This window comes from Salvelinus alpinus, chromosome 23 (assembly GCF_045679555.1).
Source record: "Salvelinus alpinus chromosome 23, SLU_Salpinus.1, whole genome shotgun sequence".
In the NCBI taxonomy this organism is placed as follows: domain Eukaryota; kingdom Metazoa; phylum Chordata; class Actinopteri; order Salmoniformes; family Salmonidae; genus Salvelinus; species Salvelinus alpinus.
The window spans coordinates 45,528,820-45,552,541 of NC_092108.1; the positions used below are offsets into that span (position 1 = coordinate 45,528,820).

Below are 23,722 nucleotides of genomic sequence, written 5' to 3' on the forward strand. Positions count from 1 at the left end.
AGCTCTAGGGGGGAGGTGAGTGTCTTTTTGTTAACAACAGCTGCAATATTAAGAAAGTCTTGAGGGCCCTACAGTCATGAGCTGCCCTACAGTCATGAGCTGCCACTCAGTCATGAGCTGCCACTCAGTCATGAGCTGCCACTCAGTCCGGAGCTGCCACTCAGTCCGGAGCTGCCACTCAGTCCGGAGCTGCCACTCAGTCCGGAGCTGCCACTCAGTCCGGAGCTGCCACTCAGTCCTGAGCTGCCTCTCTGTCCTGAGCTACCTCTCTGTCCTGAGCTACCTCCAAAATCATGTGGGGGCCTTGGGGAGGATTCTTAGGCCAAGGTCGTGGGCGAGGGTCGCCACTCAAAGGACGCTAAGGAGGGGGACAAAGACAGTGGTGGAGTGGTGTCCTCGTCCACCGCCGGAGCCGCCACCGCGGACAGATGCCCACCCAGACCCTCCTCTTGAGTTGTAGGGGTGCGTTCGGAGTCCGCACCTCAGGAGGGGGGTACTGTAACGTCCTGACCAGAGTTATTATGTGTTTTGCTTGTTTAGTGTTGGTCAGGACGTGAGCTGGGTGGGAATTCTATGTTGTGTGTCTAGTTTGTCTGTTTCTATGTCCAGCCTAATATGGTTCTCAATCAGAGGCAGATGGTAATCGTTGTCCCTGATTGAGAATCATATATAGGAGGCTTGTTTAGGGAAACCAATTGAAATCTGTTCGGGAACATCGATAGTAACATGTGTACGCAACTAAACATATTTCACTAAACTGTTGACAGCCCGTCTACACGCTCGAGAAAGTAATAAAGGAGAGAGAGGAGGAGAAAGCATGATGGTGATATATTCTGCGTAGCTAAAGGTAATGAGTCACCCAATTATTTATGAAAAAAAGCACTATTACTTAGCTGTTCAAAATAGAAATGCAGTAATTGTAGGCTAACTGTAAGCCGCCCTGCACAATCAATGAACCAACATCATCGCCTAGGGCTATACTTTTTCTTCCAGACTCATGGATATTTTTGGGATTGTAGCATAAGGTAACCAGTCCATCCAGTATACATAATACAGTTCATACTCAAAGGTGATTACTTGAATTTGTTTAATTCTGGAGTATATGCCAGACCAATTATGCTCCAAAGACATATTTAATCCGTAAAAAAAAAAGAAATTCTAGCATAATATGCGGTACGCTATGCATTTAATAACGGCACAATCCAAGTTCTTTTTTTTGGGGGGGGGGGGGGGGGGGGGGTTGTGCTCATAAGTCTATGCATATGCATAAGCTCTACTATGCTTCTGGGTGTTTTGAATTAATCATCACCTTAGTAAGTGCTGTCCATTTCTTTATGTCAGGCTTTGACACAACATCCACAACAACCATGTTTGGGACGGTTTTAACCTGCTGTTGAACTTCTTTCTTCAGATTGATCGTCACAGTGAGGTGCGTTTTAAAAGTACTATAGTCCTACTGTTTTGATTATAATATACAGTACCAGGCAATAGTTTGGACTAACCTACTCATTCGAGGGTTTTTCTTTATTTTCACTATTTTCTACATTGTAGAATAATAGTGAAGACATCAAAACTATGAAATAACACATATGGAATCATGTAGTAACCAAAACAACAACCTCTCCCTCAAAGTCTGCAAAATAAAGGAGCTGTTTGTGAACTGCAGTAAACGGAGGGCCAAGCACGCCCCCATTCATTCACATCAATGGGGCTATAGTGGAGCGGGTCGAGAGCTTCAAGTTCCTCGGTGTCCACATCACTAAGGATCTATCATAGTCCACACACACCAACAAAATCATGAAGAGGGGACGACAACACCTCTTCACCCTCAGGAGGCTGAAAAGATTTGGCATGGGCCCTCAGATCCTCCAAAAGCTCTACAGCTGCACCATTGAGAACATCTTGACTGGCTGCATCACCACTTGCTATGGCAAATGCTTGGCATCCGACCACAGGCGCCACAGAGGGTGGTGCATACAGCCCAGTACATCCACTGGGGCCGAGCACCATGCAATCCCAGGACCTCAATACCAGGCGGTGTCAGAGGAAGGCCCTCTGCTACCGCACAGCAAACGTTACCGATGCACCAAGTCTGGAAACAACAGGACCCTGAAAGGCTTCTACCCCCAAGCCATAAGATTGCTAAATAGTTGGTTAAATAGTTAAATAAATAGCACCTGCTTTAACCATTTTTGCACTCACTTTTTTGACTCAGCATATACACTGCTGCTACTGTTTATTATCTATCCTGTTGTCTAGGAACTATATTCCTAGTTATATGTACTGTACATAGAGTGCATTCGGAATTTATTCAGACCCCTTGAAATAGTATTTTTTCCCTCAATCTATACACAATACCCTATAATGACAAAGCAAACACATTTTATTTATTTTTTGCAAATCAGACCCTTAACTCAGACCTTTGTTGAAGCACCTTTGGGAGCGATTACAGCCTTGCGTCGTCTTGGGTATGACGCTACAAGCTTGGCACACCTGTATTTGGGGAGTTTCTCCCATTCTTCTCTGCAGATTCTCTCAAGCTCTGTCAGGTTGGATGGGGAGCATCGCTGCACAGCTATTTTCAGGTCTTTCCAAAGATGTTAGATCGGGTTCAAGTCCGGGGTCTGGCTGGGCCACTCAAGGACATTTAGAGACTTGTCCCGAAGCCACTCCTGCGTTGTCTTGGCTGTGTGCTTAAGGTCGTTGTCCTGTTGGAAGGTGAACCTGTCTGAGTTCCTGAGTGCTCTGGAGCAGGTTAAACTCAAAGCGGGCTGTCACGAGCCTTTTTCTTTTACTGTGGAGTGGCTTATGTCTGGCCACTCTACCATGAAAACCTGATTGGTGGAGTGCTGCAGAGAGGGTTGTCCTTCTGGAAGGTTCTCCCATCTCCGCAGAAGAACTCTGGAGCTCTGTCAGAATGAACATCGGGTTCTTGGTCACCTCCCTAACCAAGGCCCTTCTCCCCCGATTGCTCAGTTTGGCCGGGCGGCCAGCTCTATGAAGAGTCTTGGTGGTTTCAAACTTCTTCCATTTAAGAATGATGGAGGCCACTGTGTTCTTGGGGACCTTCAATGCTGCAGAAATTCTTTGGTACCCTTCCCCAGATCTGTGCCTCGACCCAATCCTGTCTCGGAGCTCTACGGACAATACCTTCGACCTCATGTCTTGGTTTTTACTCTGACATGCACTGTCAACTGTGGGACCTTATAGACAGGTGTGTGCCTTTCCAAATCATGTCCAATCAATTGAATTTACCACCGGAGGACTCCAATCAAGTTGTAGAAAAATCTCAAAGGTGATCAATGGGAACAGGATGCACCGGAGGGCAATTTTGAGTCTCATAGCAAAGGGTCTGAATACTTATGTAAATAAGGTATTTGTTTTAAATTTTCTATACATTTGCAAACATTTTCAAAAACCTTTTTTTGCTTTGTCATTATTGTGTGTAGATTGATGAGGATTTGTTTTTATGTAATCCATTTTAGAATAAGGCTGTAACGTAACAAAATGTGGGAAAAGGAAGGAGTCCAAATACACTGTTTCTACCTCAATGACCTCGTACCCCTGCACATCGACTCGGTACTGGTACCCCGTGTATATAGCCAAGTTATCGTTACTCATTGTGTATTTATTATTACTTTTATTATTACATGTTACTACTTTTCTATTATTTCTCTATTTTCTTTCTCTGCATTTTTGTGAAGGGCCCCTAAGATTTTCACTGTTAGCCTACACCTGTTGTTTACGAAGCATGTGACAAATAACATTTGATTGGATCCACGAGGCTGTCCTCCACGGCCATTGATCTCCAACAGCAAGGAAGCAGACCCAACCAGCCCTCTAATTTAAAAGTGTGGGCCAGACCTTTCACTGAGCTGCTGTATAGTTCTTAGCTCTCACAGGCAATGGGAGATATTGCATGGGCTCTGAAGTGCAGGTTGTTTAGGTGAGAGTGTACGCGCATCTGTGCGTGCGCATCTGTGCGTGCGCATCTGTGCGTGCGCATCTGTGCGTGCACACCGGTTCACCGCAGTGTCTGCATACATGTGTAATATACAGCCGTTGACTGTCTGAGCTGCAGGCAAAGCTCATAGAAATGAATCACATGTTTACCTCATATGATCACGGCTACTGGATTCACATGTGCTTGCTTGATGGACTTAATGGATGTTTTTATTGCTACTCTTGACCCATCTGGGCTGGTGAGATTTGTAGCTTTGTGAAAGTTATGAAATTGCAATATATTACAAAAATGACACCAAAATGCTACAGCATCTCATGGTTTCAATACATAGACATCCAGGTAGTCCATTTAATAAAGTGCCCAGTATCTTCTCTGTACACTGACCCCAGCATATTCAAGCATCTAAACGTATAATAAAGGCGATGCTCCGCTGATGGAGAGCTGTATACAGCCAACAAATTACTAAAATCAAATAGAATTACGAAAAAATAATTAAAGCCTTTCTTCAAAGACGGCGAATATGAAATCTAATATTCAAACTCATCATTATGTGGAGGAAACAGCCGAAATGAGGTTATGTTAGTTGGCCAAGCAGATAGATGCCTCTGCCCAAGTTTGGGCCAGCTCGCTAGCATGAAATCAACATGGGACTGCCTATTCAAAGTAGAGCCTTATGGAGTGGGACACCAACTCGATGGACTTCACATCAGAGAGGCCAGCTTAATCTAATATCCTCAACATTTTCACAATGTTTTGAAATTAGCTAAATAAGATGAAATTCACTTGAGCATTTCCCCCATTTTGGGTTAGTTCCTTGCGCATCGTGTATTTGTCTTTCACAGAATATCTAATCAAGTACATGTTTCGGTATTGTACAGTTCTTACCACAGGATGAAAGGATACCTACATTTGCCCAATAATTGACTGCAGCGATTTTTCTGCCATTGAAATCCTTGGGTGGGCCGTCTAAGCGGTTTTTGAGGCGCCTAAATTCAAACTGTAAAAATGAAATGTTCAGCGTGGAAAAACGCTTTCAGTGTTAACTTTCAACCAGAGATAAAGTATGTAGAAAAAAATAATGGTCCTATATATTTTCTTATAATATAATCTACACAGTCAGGGCGATTTAAAAATTGCAATAACAATGAATTTAGCAGTATTTATTTTGTATTTATGTTTGAGCAAAAGAGCACAGGATTAGCCATGGCAACATGTGTAGAATTACAGGAAATTTCCTTTGAAACTGCAGTTCTATGGAGCACGTTGAGAAAACATCTCTACATTTCAGCTACACCGAGTGGGCAACCACGCCAGAAAAAAATCCTCAACTGCCGTCATTTCTGATTCCCATTTCAGACAGTAAGTCAACATCTGGAAAAATTTAATCCATGCAAAAGTTCCCCTATCAAATATAAACTTGAGAGCTCACCACAAATGGTTTGCAAAAGGTTTTCATGCACACGATCTGTAGTTCAACCATAGTCGTCACCCTGATGGAAAAACCATACCAATTTCACATGTGAACAAGTGAAGTTGTAACGGCGTTCCTCCTCCTCTTCATACGAAGAGGAGGAGCAGGGATCGAACCAAAATGCAGACTTGTGATTTGACATTATATTTATTAAAGTAAAGACGAAAACACGAACTTCACTTAAAACTAAACAAAACAACAAAATGATGTAGACAAACCTGAACGTAAGGACTTACATGTAACGCAGAACGAACGAACAGGAAAATGACTACACAAAACGAGGAACGAACGAAACAGTCCCGTATGGTGCAACATAGACACAGACACAGGAGACAACCACCCACGACAAACAATGTGAAACTACCTACCTTAATATGATTCTCAATCAGAGGAGATGAAAACCACCTGCCTCTAATTGAGAACCATATTAGGTACCCAAACCAACATAGAAACAGAAAACATAGACTGCCCACCCAAACTCACGTCCTGACCAGCTAACACATAAAACAACTAACAGAAAACAGGTCAGGAACGTGACAGAAGTGTTCCAAAAACACGTTTTCACAAAATCAGTATGGAATACATAAACTAGCCTCAGAATCCTTTGTACCATAAGGAAAATACAATCAGCAAGAAAAATGAATGAAGGCCCATTGTTAAAAGTTTGGACTCAAGTGGATACCCTGTTTTATTACGGAGAAGAGGAATACATTAAATTTAGAAAGAAGACAACCACTCTGAATGACTTTCAATGTGGGAATGATACAGATTAGAGAAAGGAAGCCTTTGCAAAAGTTTGGGAACCTCTGCTTTATCTTTCATAAGGCCAGAGGAGGTGCATACATTTAAAAGGATTTACGGGCAGAAAAGGTCAAAGAATGCACCACTGACAAGATACAGGATCTGAAAGTGGCTTACACAATTAACATAAGCTGTGTACTTGTTTTCTTTGTATGAATAAAAGGTTACGGATAAAGTACAAGTGACTGCTTTTGCTATCTGCACCCAAGGCAAGTCTGTATGGGAATACTAATGCTCTGAAATCCCACCTCCCACCTCCCATCACACATAATGAGTATTGTGAGGTGTGTTTATTCACTATTTATTGGACTTGCTCATTACCGTCGTATCATGACCTTTACGTGAGAGTGATTTTGCTTCCCTTTACTGTTGAGAGTTCTCACCGACCTTGACAAAAAAACACTAGACGAATCGGGGCCATATACAGAATACAGTCCAACTTCTGCATTCAGCAAGAACAGACAAGGTTAGGTTAATTCAAAGCCTGTGTACACCTGAGGCAGATACAATATATATACAAAAGTATGCGGACACACACACCTTCAAATTAGTGGATTTGGATATTTCAGCCACATCCGTTGCTGCAAGTGTATATATATTACACAGCCATGCAATCTCCATAGACAAACATTGGCAGTAGAATTGCCTTAATGAGGAGCTCAGTGACATTCACGTGGCACTGTCAAAAGATGCCACCTTTCAACAAGTAAGTTTGTCAAATTTATGCCCAACTAGAGCTTCCCCGGTCAACTGTAAGTGCTGTTATTGTGAAGTGGAAATGTCTAGGAGCAACAACGGCTCAGCCACAAAGTGGTAGGCCACACAAGCTCACAGAACGAGACCGCCAAGTGCTGAAGCGCTTAAAATCGTTTGTCCTCGGTTGCAACACTCACTACCGAGTTCCAAACTGTCTCTGGAAGCAACGTCAGCACAATAACTGTTCGTCTGGAGTTTCATGAAATGGGTTTCCATGGCCGAGCAGCCGAACACAAGCCTAAAATCACCATGTGCAATACCAAGCGTCGGCTGGAGTGGTGTGAAGCTCGCTGCCTTTGGACCCTGACTCTGGAGCAGTGGAAACGTGTTCTCTGGAGTGATGAATCACGCTTCACCATCTGACAGTACGAGGGATGGATTTGTGTTTGGCGGATTCCAGGAGAACTCTACCTGCCCGAATGCATAGTGCCAACTGTAAAGTTTGGTGTAGGAGGAATAAGGGTCTGGGGCTATTTTTTATGGTTCGGGCTAGCCGAACTAGTTCCAGTGAACGGAAATCTTAACACTACAGCATACAATGACATTCTCGACGATTCTGTGCTTCCAACTTTGTGGCAACAGTTTGGGGAAGGCCCTTTCCTGTTTCAGCATGACAATGCCCCTGTGCACAATGCGAGGTCCATACAGAAATGGTTTGTTGAGATCGGTATGGAAGAACTTGACTGGCCTGCACAAAGCCATGACCTCAACCCCATCCAACACCTTTGGGATGAATTTTAATGCCGACTGCGAGCCAGGCCTAATCGCCCAACATCAGTGCAGAACCTCACTAATGTTATTTTGGCTGAATGGAAGCAAGTCCCCGCAGCAATGTTCCAATATCTAGTTGAAAGCCTTCCCAGAAGAGTGGAGGCTGTTATAGCAGCAAAGGGGGACCAACTCCATACTAATGCCCATGATTTTGGAATGAGATGTTCGACGAGCAGTATGTCCACATACTTTTGGTCATGTAGTGCATTACCGTATGCAGGATCACGAAGCAATGATGGAGGGAAGGAAGTTCAAAAAGAGGAAGGAAGTATTTTTCAATATAATAGAGGACAATGACACCGCGAGATAAGGATACAAATGCAAAGAGGAGTTGGACTGGCTAAATGGTTGCCCAGGGCTGCTAACTAAGCAAGCCCTTTTAATGTGAAATAAGATATGTGACTGCAATAATGTTTTCCGGTCTAAAATCTGCTGAGTTCTCATCTCAGGCCATTAAGTTGAGGCAGCAGGTTCTAAAGTCATTCCAGACATCACTTAACTACAATAATGGCCGTTCAGGTCCAAAGGCGAGACTTATGTATGCAACATTCAACTGTTTTACAGCCTCAAAACCAAAGCTAGATATTGTGCTAATGTCATGGGCACAGCTTCTTGAGGGTCCTCTTGAGGGTAAGTTGGTGTGCTTTTCTTTCGGTAGATTGTTTATTCAGCGATATGATGTTCCTATGCTGGGCAACTAACAACATAGAACAAAGACGGTGTTACGACTTGAGATCTGCACACTTAACACAAATTTCCACATAAGTCACCCATTGACATCAATTAATGATTTACATGAAAGTCTGAGTTGTGTACACTTACCTCACCTCTGAATTGGCCTGAAAAAGAATAGGAAGTGAGAGGTTATCCTTGTCAGTATTTGTTGTCACACAGCTGGCAAGAAAAACAACCAAGAAAACGGCGCAGATAGATAGGGCAGCCGTGCTTCTAGCCCCTAAGCAACTTTGCAGTATTTTTTTTATGTGTTATGTCTTACATTGTTAGCCCAGAAATAATTTTGGGTTATAACATACAGCCCGGAAGATCATTTGCATATCAGAGCGGCGGTAACTCACCAGCATTACGATCAGGAATACGAATTTCCCAAATCGCATCCTTTGTTCGTACCCCCCCAGGGCAATTTAACTGATTCCAGAGGCTGGTCCAAAACACCGCCGGCAGAGAAGAGGGATACGGAGTGGACTTCTAGTCCGAGTATATTACTCGCTAATGTTCAGTTTCTGGATAATAAAGTTGACGAGCTCAGGGAGACGATTTCCTTCCAGGGAGACATCAGGGATAGTAACATACCCTGTTTCACGGAAACATGGCTCTCTCGGGATATACCCAAGAACACTCAGTTCATTGCGCAGACAGGAATAAATATCTCTTTGGGAAGAAAAAGGGCGGGGGTGTATGTTTCATGATTAACTACTCATGATGTGATTGTGATAACATACAGGAACTCAAGTCCTTTTGTTCACCCGACCTAGAATACCTCACAATCAAATGCAGACCGTATTTCCCCCCCCAAGAGAAATCTTTTTCGGTTATAGTCACAGCCGTGTATATTCCCCCTCAAGCCGATACCACGACGGCCCGCAAAGAACTTCACTGGACTTTATGCAAACTGGAAACCACATATCCTGAGGCTGCATTTATTGTAGCTGGGGATTTTAGCAAAGCAAATTTGAGGAAAACTCAACCGAAGTTCTATCAACACATTGACTGTAGTACTCGCGCTGCTGAAACACTCAACCACTGCTACTCCAACTTCCCGGGATGTCTACAAAGCCCTCCCTTTGGCAAATCTGATCACGACTCCATTTTGCTCCTCCCTTCCTATGGGCAGATACTCAAACAGGAAGTACCCGTGCTAAGGACTATTCAACGCTGGTCTAACAAATCGGAATCCACACTTCAAGATTGTTTTGATCACGCGGACTGGGATATGTTCCGGGTAGCCTCTGAGAATAACATCGGCGAATACACTGATACGGTGACTGAGTTTATCAGGAAGTGTATAGGAGATGTTGTACCCACTGTGACTATTAAAACCTACCCAAACCAGAAACCGTGGATAGATGGCAGCATTCACGCAATACTGAATGCAGGAACCACCGCATTTAACTATGTCAAGGTGACTGGGAATATGCCCGAATACAAACAGTGTAGTTATTCCTTCCGTAAGGCAATCAAACAGGCAAAACGTCAGGACAAAGACAAAGTGGAGTTATAATTCAACGGCTCAGAAACTACACGTATGTGACAGGGTCTACAGACAATCATGGACTACAAAAGGAAAACCAGCCACGTCGCGGACACTGACGTCTTGCTTCCGGACAAGCTAAACACCTTCTTCGCCTGCTTCGAGTATAACACAGTGCTACCGACCACTGTGGGCTCTCCTTCTCCGTGGCAGATGTGAGTAAGACATTTAAGTGTATTAACCCTCGCAAGGCTGCCGGCCGAGATGGCATCCCTAGCCACGTCCTCAGAGCATGCGCAGACCAGCTGGCTGGAGTGTTCACGGACATTCAATCTCCCCCTATCCCAGTCTGCAGTCCCCACATGCTTCAAGATGGCCACCATTGTTCCTGTACCCAAGAAAGCAAAGGTACCTGAACTAAATCACTATTGCCCCGTAGCACTCACTTCTGTAGCACTCACTACCTGACCTGACACCCTAGACCCACTTCAATTTGCTCACCGCCCCAATAGATCCACAGACGATAGATCCACAGATCCATGCAATCGCCATCGCACTGCACACTGACCTATCCCATCTGGACAAGAGGAATACCTATGTAAGACTGCTGTTCATTACTTATAGCTCAGCATTCAAAACCATAGTACCCTCCAAACTTATCATTAAGTTCGAGGCCCTGGGTCTGAACCCTAACCTGTGCAACTGGGTCCTGTACTTCCTGATGGGCCACCCCTGAGTGGTGGTGAAGGTAGGAAACAACACCTCCACTTCACTGATCTTCAACACTTGGGCCCCACAAGGGTGTGTGCTCAGCCCCCTCCTGTACTCCCAGTTCACCTTTGATTGCGTGGCCATGCATGCCTCCAACTCAATCATCAAGTTTGCAGACGTCACAACAGTAGTAGGCCTGATTACTAACAACAAGACAGCCTACAGGGAGGACGTGAGGGCCCTGGGAGTGTGGTCCCAGGAAAACAACCTTTCACTCAACGTCAACAAAACAAAGGAGCTGATTGTGGTCTTCAGGAAATAGCAGAGGGAGCACCCCACTATCCACATCGACGGGACCGCAGTGAAAAAGGTGGAAAGCTTCAGGTTCCTCGGTGTACACATCACGGACAAACTGAAATGGTCCACCCACACAGACAGTGTGGTGAAGAGAGGCCAAACAGTGCCTCCTCAACCTCAGGAGGCTGAAGAAATTTGGCTTGGTAACTAAATCACTCACAAACTTTTACAGGTGCACAATTTAGAGCATCTTGTCGGGCTGTGTCGTGGGCTGTACCGCATGGTACGGCAACTACACCGACCACAACTGCAGGGTTCTCCAGAGGGTAGTGCGGTCTGCCCAACGCATCACCGGGGAAAAACTACCTGCCCTCCAGAACACCTACACCTATGTCACAGGAAGGCCAAAAATATAATCAAGGAAAACATCCACCCGAGCCACTGCCTGTTCACCCCGCTATCATCCAGAAGGCGAGGTCAGTACAGGTGCATCAAAGCTGGCACCGAGAGATAGAAGCTGTTTTTCAATCTCAAGGCCATCAGACTGTTAAATAGCCATCACTAGCACATTAGATGCTGCTGCCTTATATACATAGACTTGAAATCACTGGCCACTTTAATAATGGAACACTAGTCACTTTAATAATGTTTGCAAATGTTGCATTACTCATCTTATATGTATATACGGTATTCTACCTTAATGGCGCCGGAGGAGATAGCTGTCGTTTTACGGTCCCCTAGCCAATTGTGCTATTGTGTGTTTTTTCAACTTTATTTGTAACTTATTTCGTACATAATGTTTCTGCCACCGTCTCTTATGACCGAAAAGAGCTTCTAGATATCAGGACAGCAATTATTCACCCTGTACTTTAACGAGTCGGACACAAAGGATTTACTCCAGACACCCGACAAGGCCCTCATCCCCGCCATTCGCAGGAAAAAGAGTCGGAGATATCGGGGACGTAGGTCTGGGTGCCTTGTAATGATCCGGCGGCGAGTGGGTAATCTGCCTTTACCATCGGTCCCTATTGGCCAACGTACAATCATTGGATAATGAAAGAGACGAACTACGAGCACGTATATCCTACCAACGGTACTTTAAAAACTGTAATATCTTATGTTTCACTGAGTTGTGGCTGAACGACGAAATGCATAACATACAGCTGTCGGGTTTTACGCGTTTTCGGCAAGATAGAACAGCAGCCTCTATGTATATTTGCAAACAACAGCTGGTGCATGAAATCTAAGGACGTCTCAAGGTTTTGCTCACCTGTGGTAGAGTATCTCATGATAACTTGTAGACCACACTATAACTTGTAGACCACCCTGACCCTCAACACAGGGGCCCCTCAGGGGTCCATGCTCAGTCCCCTCCTGTACTCCCTGTTCACTCATGATTGCATGGCCAGGCACGACTCCAACACCATCATTAAGTTTGCCGATGACACAACAGTGGTAGGCCTGATCACCGACAACGATGAGACAGCCTATAGGGAGGAGGTCAGAGACCTGGTGCCAGGACAACAACCTCTCCCGCAACGTAATCAAGACAAAGGAGAAGATTGTGGACTAAAGGAAAAGGAGGGCCGAGCCAGCCCCCATTCTCATCGACTGGGCTGTAGTGAAGCAGGTTGAGAGCTTCAAGTTCCTTGGTGTCCACATCAACAACAAACTATCATGTTCCAAACACACCAAGACAGTCGTGAAGAGGGCACGATAAAGCCTATTCCCCCTCAGGAGACTGAAAAGATTTGGCATGGTTCCTCAGATCCTCAAAAAGTTCTACAGCTGCACCATCGAAAGCATCCTGACTGGTTGCATCACTGCCTGGTATGGCAACTGCAAGGCCTCCGACTGCAAGGCACTACAGAGGGTAGTGTGTACGGCCCAGTGCATCACTGGGGCCAAGCTGCCTGCCATCCAGGACCTCTACACCAGGTGGTGTCAGAGGAAGGCCCTAAAAATTGTCAAAGACTCCAGCCACCCCAATCATAGACTGCTCTCTCTGCTACCGCACAGCAAGCGGTACCGGAGCACCAAGTCTAGGTCAAATAGACTTCTTAACAGCTTCTATCCCAAAGCCATAAGACTCCTGAACAGCTAATCAAATGGCTACCCGGACTATTTGCATTGCCCCCGTCTTTTGCGCTGCTGCTACTCTCTGTTTATTATCTATGCATAGTCACTTTAACTCTACCTACATGTAGATATTACCTCGACTAACCGATGCCCCCGCACATTAACTCTGTACCGGCACTGTAACGATATTCCTCTTCGTCTGATGAAGAGTAGTCAAGATAGGACCAAAACGCAGCGTGGTAAGTGTCCATGTTACTTTAATAGAACAGAACACGAAAATACAAAAATAACAAAGTGAAATGACAACGAAAATCGAAACAGTCCTGAATGGTGAAACAAACACAAAACAGGAAACAACCACCCACAACTCAAAGTGGGAAAACAGGCTACCTAAGTATGGTTCTCAATCAGAGACAACGATTGACAGCTGCCTCTGATTGGGAACCATACCAGGCCAAACACAATAGAAATAGAAAACATAAACATACAAACATAGAATGCCCACCCACATCACACCCTGACCAAACAAAAAATAGAAACATACAAAGCAATCTATGGTCAGGGGAGTGACAGGTACCCCCTGTATATAGCCTCGCTATTGTTATTTTACTGCGGCTCTTTAATTATTTGTTACTTCTATTTTTAACTTAACTTTTCTTAACTGCATTGTTGGTTAAGGGCTTGTAAGTAAGCATTTCACTGTACGGTCTACACCTGTTGTATCGGCACATGTGACAAATAAAATTTGATTTGATTATATTCTACTGTATCTTAGTATATGCCGCTCTGACATAGCTCGTCCAAATATTTATATATTCTTAATTCCATTCCTTTACTTAGATGTGTGTGTATTGTGTGTATTGTTGTGAAATTGTTAGAAATTACTGCTGATGTTACTGATGTTATATTTACATAATATGCTTATGTGAGATACTTGTCATTAGAATGTATCCCTTTCGACTATACTGTTGGCAGTTGCACTTTTCCCTTCTCAGCTAGGGCTCAGTCACTTGGGGCCCAGAGAGGGGAGAGATCAGGCTTGTCTTTTACATGTCTCTGGTAATATGCAGAATATCAGAAAGGGAGGAGTACAGAATGGAATATTGTCTTCATATGTGAATGTATCTGTTAAACCATGTGAAGGGATGGCGTGATTAAGGGGGAACCAATTATCTGTTGGCTCCACAATGTCTGTGCGCAAGTCACTCCCCTCAGTGAGCTTGTCCAGGAGTGGGGAGGAGAGGGGGTTTACTTGAGATGGGCGTATATAGAGTTGACAATTGAGTTATGCCTTGGATGAGGTAATGTTCTGGTACTATGAAGTACCAGGAACGAGATTAGAACCTCGTTTTAGAGACCAAACTGGGCGATAATTTATAGCGATTGCAATCTGGCTATGGGATACTTCTTTCTCAAGTAAAAGGCCCTTTGTGAAGAGTTCCTAAAGATCTGTGGTTCGTCATGTAAGTTGAGAGGGGTGTATATTTGCTATAAAAGATCTCAGTTGCCATTATGTTGGGACTCTCAACAATTCATTATAGTGAATTGTTGAAAGTCACAGGGCTATGGTGAAGCTCATATAATTAAAGATGAAGTTTAAGTATAACTCTGACTGGTGTGTGGTTTGTAACTCTCCTCATTTGTAACTCTCCTCATTTGGCAATACAGGAAATTGCCACGACAAAACACAAAAGTTTCGCTACACCCGCAATAACATCTGCTAAACACGTGTATGTGACCAATAACATTTTATTTTATTTCGATTTGATGTTGCAGCAGAGCTCAGCTTAGCGAACGCTTGTGTATATGGAAAGATGCTTAACAGTATATGTGTGGGTGCTGACTACTGCAGCCTCTTGCTTTACACTATCGTAAATATTTGATACCAAACACATTTAAATTGTGTGTATACCATAAATGTGTATACTTTCTGTTTTGTTCCCCTCTAAGTGATTATTTCTTATAAGCATGATTTATGATACATATTGTTCTTCCACTGAGTATTTTTCTGACACGCCTGCATAAGACAGATCCTACAAGCCTGAGTGCATAACACTGAATCTGAGAAATAATCACTTCAAGAGTGACTCTGAGTAATTCCTCAGCCACAGCCAATGGAAAATCGAGCCTTGTTGATGTCTGGGAGCAACAGTGCCTAGCGACCACACACCATGCCTCAGATTCAGATGCCAAAACTAGTCAAAGGGTTAGTAAATTGGCTCCTTGTGGAACGTACTGTTATCACTTCAGTGGCTAATATAAGTAATGCGGAACCACTGAATGTCTCATATAGTGGGTAACTTAGTACGCAATAAATCAAGACTAAGAGACTTGAAATGTCCCCAATGAAATGTCCACAATGAAATGTCCCAGCCAAAACTCCGGGAGCTGGTGTGATGCTATGTGAGCTTCCTTTCAATTTGGAGGCAAAAAACGATTTAAGAAGAGAAAAAGTCAAGATAGTTCTGTGAATATAAAAAGTTTTAACAATGTCACAAGGATACCACTTATCTAACCTGAAGGGGATGCACTAACAATGTTCCTGTATTAAATTAAGTTGTAAATATTTTATGATACCGCCCATAGCTCTACCAAAAAGCACCCTTTTTTTGTTTTAGAAGTAAGCCGTTGAAGAGAAGAAAATAACAATTTTCTGTCAATTTCAACTTAATTTCCCAAAAAATGTATGAATTAAACCATTCTGGAGTATCACTAAACATAATTCTTTATGAAAAATGCATCTGTATTCAATAGGCCTAAGTGATGGTTGTATTCTGTTGTTCGCCATGGCTCACCGCCACTGCCAAACCAGTGTGGAAAACCTTTTTAATGGAACATGCATTGTTTAGCAAAATTCAATTGAAAAAAACTGGACTCATGATACAAAGTTGGATGTGCCATTTTTAGACTTTAGCCCACTGAATGTCTCTGCACTGCCTGCATCTCTTAATCACAAGGGGCAGATGGAAAACCAACACGTACAGTATATATCTTCGTGACAACACGTCTTAGGGGCTGACATTCCAGCTTTTATCATGTGTGGTCAAAGGAGAGGGACTCGTATTGGGTGTGATTGGGGCAGTTAAAACTGGTTTGGATGTACCATACTGGGTTGAAACATGACATTGTATTTTAAAATGGTGCCAATGGGTGTTAAATGCAGGTCTGGACACATTAAAACACAATTTGCCAGTGGGGTTTCAAACAAGCTTATGGAGACTATTCAAAAGAGCTATAGCTGCTAAATGATGTTGTATAAAGATAGCAGAGAGCGTGAAATGTTATAAAAATAGGATATGCACTGGTTCTAGCCTAGAACAACCCGAGCAGCCCACATATGGCCAGTTTCAATAAACTTGTGTTTATATCGGGAAAAATATCACAGGAACATTGGTGATTCTTCCTTTACAGCCTATTGAGGCCTGGTTGGATGGACTAATGCACTTTGGACAGTTTAATGTGCAAGGCAGCAAATGAGCTGTGCTTCGGGCAATTAGGAGAGAGCCCAACTCCAAAAACAACAGTAAAATCCACACAAAGGGGCAGATCTCTGAATAAGCCTGAGTGGAGTATTTACATAACCTTCATTATCTAAAATGCATACAACTTAACTCATGAAAAGCCAATATGGCACAATTTTAAACTCCAGACATCTGTGAGGGACTGAAGCAGCATCACAGAGTAGGACGGATAAAATGACTCGGAGTCACTGTTGAAGTGATTATTTCAGTTAGCTTGAAATCACAGGAAATTAAGTCAATGGTATCCTGAATCTCTGGTACAGTGTAAAACCAAGTGTTTATGATCTGAACACATAACTAAACACTTTTCTGTAACACTTTTTAAACGCATCAAGGGATTTAGAATTTCAATGAAAACATGTCATAGTGTTTTTAGATCGTAAACACCAGAACATGTTTATCCGCTGTAACACTTTTTAAACACATTAACAAGTTTATTCTCACAATGTGTTTCGGCTTTAAACACTAAACACTGGGAGTGTTGTTTTAACACTGTAGGGTGTAAAATACGTATTTTCATATTTCCCAGCGTGCCTTTTGAGTGAATGAGAGAGATACCCATCAATGACTGTGTTTGTTAGTGACAGAGACCTGGTTGTTGCATTAAATAAATTATATTCCTGAAGCTTTCACCAAGTGACTTCCTTAGTGAATTTGTTTCAATCAAAAGTAAACCCTTTATGGCAACATTTTAAACATTACATAAGGCCTTTAGTTATGGCCTAGTTATCCTCGACATTGCGGTCTGAAAATCCTGGCTCACGGGCCACATCAGACCTGCATGTCACAATACGCTGGTTTGTGAAGTGAGGGAGGATATTCAAGAATTTGAATATTTTTATCACACTCAACCTGTACCCTGAATGACTACTATGGTGAAGGACTTAATAAACAAGACTAGCTAACAGATTGGATTAGTTTAGAAAAATGTCAGTTATTTATCTTTGTATAGATTAATTAATTAATCAATGTGCATGCGGACATTAAATAGATATTAAAACAAACTATTCTAAAAATCTACCTGCAACAAAGCACACTGGGAAAAAATGATGAGGCCCCTCCTACATCTTTTCCACTCTGAGTTAACAGAAATACATTTAACTTCTAATTGAGTGGTGTTATTACTCCACCTTGTTAAAAACATGTATTAAATGAAATGTCCTGTTCAGTTGTGCTGAAATGTAGGTAAGGTGACAGCCATTCCTAACACTGAACGGAATAAAAGACATGGAAGGTCACATACATCCCTAATGATTAGATGCACTCAAAACAGGATGATAGGAAAGTAAACACTTGTGTTTAAAAATCGATACACTCAGGAGATATAGACGTTCTCCTGGTTGGAACTGACTGGAAAAAGCTGACTCATGTTTAATACTGTATTCTGAACGCCTGTGTTTTAAGATGAGAATACTAGCAAATCAAAATGCCTAATGTGCCTAAATGCCTAATGTTTAAGTTTTAAACATTGACGTTTTGGTTATAAACGTGTCACATTTCATGGTTTTACAGTATAGGCATCGAACCATATCATTGCGTGGTTTATCAGTAAATAGACAGCTATAACACCCACAGTTGATTGTGACTAAAAATCTTGAAGCATCTCCCGTGCAATACAATTGTATCTATACTCCCATTCTTGACGAGGAAGCCTATGGCGAGTCTATCTTCGACTTTACAATCTTGCACTCTTGCTACAGTCTCCTAACAAAAAAATATGACAGACAGCAGCACACTGTTGTTAAAACGGGTCGTTGGGTCGTTCAAAGGACATGATAGCCGACCTGTTGGTGCCCTCAAATGCATTTCATTATCCTTTGAAGACCGCATATGAATCGTGTGAAAACGACTATATTTTAACAGACTAAATAACCAATTTGACTCACAACTAAACAAAATGTCTAAACACTGTAAATAAGATTCGTTTCTGGTGCACCTGGACGTCAGAGCTGTCATGTAGCCTACCTACAGTGAACACCATAATGCAGTTTAATCCAGCAGAGATCATGTTTAACTAGCCTGATTTAATGTCTATGACAAGATATATATTTATATATTTTTTTTTTTACATCTTATTATCTATCACAAATGAGTGAGAGACTTCAGAAGGGGAGGTCGAAACAAGATATAAATTGGTGATATATGGAAGTTTGAATAGAAAGGACCCATCATTCATCTAGGCCTGCATGCTGCGGTTGGAACTGATGACTATCGATATGCAATTGTGATATTCAAATTAAACTATAAAAAAAAAAAATACCAAAGCATATCCCCTCTACGCATTGTGCTAGCCAGATCCCAAAAGCGCACACCACATCGAGGATAGCCTATGCCTCTTTTACAACCACATTTGAAACCAAACGCTACTAATGAAGCAACTCTATAGTACACTTACCAAATAGTGAATTGGCAAAGCCGTACCATACACATCCACTTTTTCCTATGAGCCATCTTCCTTGCGTACTTGCCGCGAAACTGAACGGAGTGCCCACCACACACACCAGCAGATCGCTGAAGGAAATGTTCATCAGTAGCAGGTTGATAGGCGAGCGCAGCACCTTGTAGCGGCAGAAGAGGACGAGAACCAGGAGGTTGTTGAGGAATCCGAACGTACCGATAAAGCCCAAACACACAGCGACTATTAGGTTCCCGGTCGGGCTTAGGGTGGTGCGGTATGACGCTTCCAGATTCCTGTCTCCAGCACCCGCGCACAGCGCGCTATTGGTCCTTGTGCAGCCGTTGAGGCTCACGTTGGGCACAATCATCGCAATCCGTTTTCTCAGCACAAGCGTGTGGTTGGCATTTTTAGGAGAGACTGAAAATGTGGGTTTCTGAGTTACAATCCATTAAAGTTGATTGCAGAGAAACTTTTTGCTTTGAATAATATGTTTTCCAAATGTAGAACTTTGTTTCCCAGTTCAGGGTTTAAAACCAGAACAAAGTTTGATGAGGCTGTGCTCCACCACGTGGTTGTTAAAATCCACACACACCGCCGGACTAGACTCTCTCCATCTGTGTTAATATTATTGTACTACTTTCACAGATGACGTGAGCGCCGTGGAACTGAGCATTTCGTATTCGCAGGGGGTACAAATGACCTGAAAATGCAGTGAGGATTAAAAGGCCAACGCAGATGAAAGCGAGCGAATAGAAGTTATACTGCGGCCACCTGACCTCACTGCCAATTCCACCTTTTATTTTGCTGCCACTTCCACCACAGAAAAAGTAGGGTACAGTTGGCTACACCACTCATGTGCAGCCGACTCTCAACTTATTTTGACCAAAATCTAACCAAATTTAGGCTAAGTGCTGTGATAGTAGCCTATCACTGAAACTGTTATTCTGTACCTTAGTAACCACCACGTGCAGGCGCGGTCCATGGTTCTGAAATCTTTTCCAATTGAATTACATCACCACATGAAATATATCCACCAATCAACGGTGCGAAAAGTTTCGTACAAAAGAGTTCCCTTTATGAATGTCAGCATCCCGTGAGAGAGGAGCTACTCTTCTGTTTCAGAGGAATACTTTGTTCCTTTTGTTTTACTCGCCTTTTCATTCGTAGCATTTAATCACGCCTTTTAAAAGACAATAACACATGTAAATCGGTTATAGGCTACACATGACAATCTGTGCCTGTTTTGTGCTTGCTATCGATCCTTCTTCGTTGTTAAAGGTAATTTATAATTTCTTTCTAAAACAAAGGTAAAGTTGCAAATCCAATAAAGCCTATTCATTTTCAAGCTGTGTATTGTTGTCGCAGTACGTGATGGATGATTTCAGACCGAGAAGATATGACATTTCATACAATTTCTGTTAACATTAGCTGCTGTACAGAGCTCTGATCTTAACGCAGCCAGTGGGATTTTGGATAAAGATGGGTGAAACCTTAGAAGAAAGACAAATATTCCTATATAATTTGTGGTTCTAAAAGAATCCTATTGGTTTCTCACAATCCTATCGGAATCCTATTGGACAATGTTTTCCTATTGGAAATCAAAAGTAATTCTATTGGATCCTATAGGATCCAACCCTATAGGATTTTGCAACCCTATAGGATTTTGTGTCACCTCTATCAGAATCCTATTGGAATCCTATTGGACTACTTTTTTCCTATTGGAAATCAAGTTATCATATTGGATTCCATAGGTTTTTGATCATTCTTGTAGGATATTGTCACCCCAATCAGAATTGTTTTAGAACGTTTTTTCTTAATCAACCCATTCAATTATTGTTTGTCGTCATTTTTTGCCAGTACAATACAACAACATTAATTACAAAATTTTCATGGATCGGAAACAACAATTCTATATTAATGTCGGTTTTATTCACCACCACAATACGAGAGTGACTCAAACTGCAAGTTAATTTGCAGTATGACCAGCAGTACAGTACAAAAAACATACTCACTTGAGTTATTTGATTTGATTCTTATTCGTGCAACTTCCTGTCTTTGAATTAGACATTACAATATGATATCTCATTTTACAGTGCCTTCAGAAAGTATTCATACCCCTTGACTTATTCCAAGTTTTGTTGTGTAACAGCCTGAATGCAAAATGGATTAAATAGATTAGTTTTCTTACCCATCTACACACAATACCCCATAATGACAAAGTGAAAACATGTTTTTAGAAAATTAGCAAATTTTTTGAAATTTAAATACAGAAATCTCCAATACATACAGTACCATTCAAAAGTTTGGACACACCTACTCATTCAAGTTTTTTTTTTGTATATTTTCTACATTGGAGAGTAATAGTGAAGACATCAAAACTATGAAATTACACATATGAAATCATTTAGTAACCAAAAAAGTGTGAAACAAATTCTTTGTTTAAAATTCAGATTCTTCAAAGTAGCCACCCTTTGCCTTGATGACATATTTGCACACTCTTGGCATTCTCTCAACCATCTTCATGAGGAATGCTTTTCCACCAGTCTTGAAGGAGTTCCCACATATGCTGAGCACTTGATGGCTGCTTTTATTTCACTCTGCGGTCCAACTCACCCCAAACCATCTCAATTGGGTTGAGGGCGGGTGAATGTGGAGGCCAGACTAACTGATGCAACACTCCATTCCTCTCCTTCGTCAAATAGCCCTTACACAGCCTGGAGGTGTGATAGTCCCACTAAGCACAAACCAGATGGGATGGCGTATCGCTGCAGAATGCAGCGAGCCCATCTTGTTAATGGGCTCGTAAGTAAGCATTTCATTGTAATGTTGTATTCGGTGCACGTGTCCAATAAAATTTGATTTGATGTACTCCGAATCCCGTGACATGGACGTTTTCCAGATGTCTTCGCTGTCGCCTGCGTGAAACAAATTGATGGCGGCCAAACCTCTCCCGTCCAATATTTTTTTTTTTACAAACCTTATTCGTCAGTGTAGGTAATTGTAACCCACGCGTGAACTCCTTTACTTTAACCGTCCTTTATGAGGAAGAAGGCTGCATTTGGTTTGGTAGTTATAAACTCATTGCTGTAATGTAAGACCACTCTATTCACATGCATGGCCATAAAACCCTATGCTTGCTCTTGCACTATAAGAGACGGATGGAAAGTACTTCCCACACTAACGTTTTTTTTCAAGCTTAATTACCAATTTAAAAACAGCATTGCGACATTTAATATGAAAAAGGTCTTCCAGACATGCAGTCCTAATTGGGTTGGATTAAGACATTTTCGGTCTTCTGCTGAATATCTTTTCCATTTAATAAGCTCAGTGGGACTTCCGTGGTATTTCGTCAAGTTTTTTAGGTCAATACCGTAGATTGACTTCAGAGAGCTCTTCTTTTACAAGGGCACTACTAGGGTCACAAGGTCACAAGACTTAACCTTTAACTTCTATCCAGGACATTCCCAACTGGATGTTGGATGGTCCCATGAATTATGTTTGTGAGTCCAATGAAAGACCAAATACCAGAACTTCTATCCTCTTATTATTATTTAATCATTGTGACCATTCCCAGTATAATCATGTAGACCCAGCTCACTCTTACCGAAACAACCGGCTTCTGGCAAACAGTTGTGGCAAATCTTTGACCAGGAGTTCCCAAGTCGCCGCAAATTCGTTTTTTGGCAAACTGTTGTGGCAAATTTGCGGCAACTTGTGAACTTCTGGCAAACAATTCTGGGAAACTTGTGACGAACATTCTACTGTGTGCTGCAAACTCATTATGAATATGCAAATTAGACCCGTTTTTTGGTTACTTTCTGTATTAACAACATTGATATGTTTTATCTACATAACTAAAACATCTAACTTTAAACGAACTTGCTTCTCACAAAGAAAACTAAACATACTAAATGTACTAAATATACTAAAACAGACAAAAATAAATCCAATATAACTTGAAATCATCCGTGTGCTAATGAAGAAAAGAGCAAAGACTGTGTTTCCCAAATACATTATTTCTGTAATATTTTTATGTAGCTACAACATTTACATGAGAGAAATGTGAACTCTATAGGGATGTTGCCCTTAGGATATTTAAAGGGGCAGCTACAGAATTTACATGAGCCAAGTGACTGAGCAATAGCTTTCAACTCATGAGAAAAAAGAAGACAAAAGAAAACAGAAAACAATGCAAAAAAACAAAGGACATAAAGGACAACTAAAATCATAACGGCAAGGCCAACTGTACATGTTTGAGTTTGAGCTTCCCTCAGAGCTTCCCTCAGCCCATCCCACCTATCTCTGCTGGCCACCCTCTTCGGATTTCTACGCAAAATATATCTTTCAACTATGCTGTGATGTTTAACATACAATTTCAATCTATCTAATCGACTAGAATCCACAGATTGCGAGTTGAAGATAAATACTTTTACTAAGAGTATTAGTATATTAGTAATTGACTGACCTGTTCTCTCCAGATCTCCTAACAGTACTACTTCTAGGGTCAATTTTAAATCAATGTTATGCATTTTCAGCCATTCCTGAACCTGAGACCAGAAACAGGCTACCTGAGGGCAATACCAAAATAAATGGTCTATTGATTCTGTATCCTCACAACAAAATCTGCAGAACTTCGATGATTTTATGCACCAAATATTTGTAACGGCTGATTTCCTCCTCTTCGTCTGAAGAGTAACCCCAATAAATGGGCTCATAGGACTCAGGGGCAGCTCCGGACTGAGGG

General features: G+C 42.1%; 1 protein-coding gene across 1 annotated transcript in view; it reads right to left on the reverse strand.

The window, feature by feature from the left end:
* The window catches only part of LOC139551141 (pinopsin-like), an 82,930-nt gene extending 63,373 nt beyond the window's left edge, over window positions 1-19,557 (reverse strand). Inside the window, exon 1 of the mRNA XM_071362560.1 lies at window positions 18,976-19,557. Coding sequence (XP_071218661.1) covers window positions 18,976-19,345 — 370 coding nt within the window. The 5' untranslated portion in view covers window positions 19,346-19,557. The remainder of the gene's footprint in view (window positions 1-18,975) is intronic.
* Window positions 19,558-23,722: the final 4,165 nt, after the last annotated feature.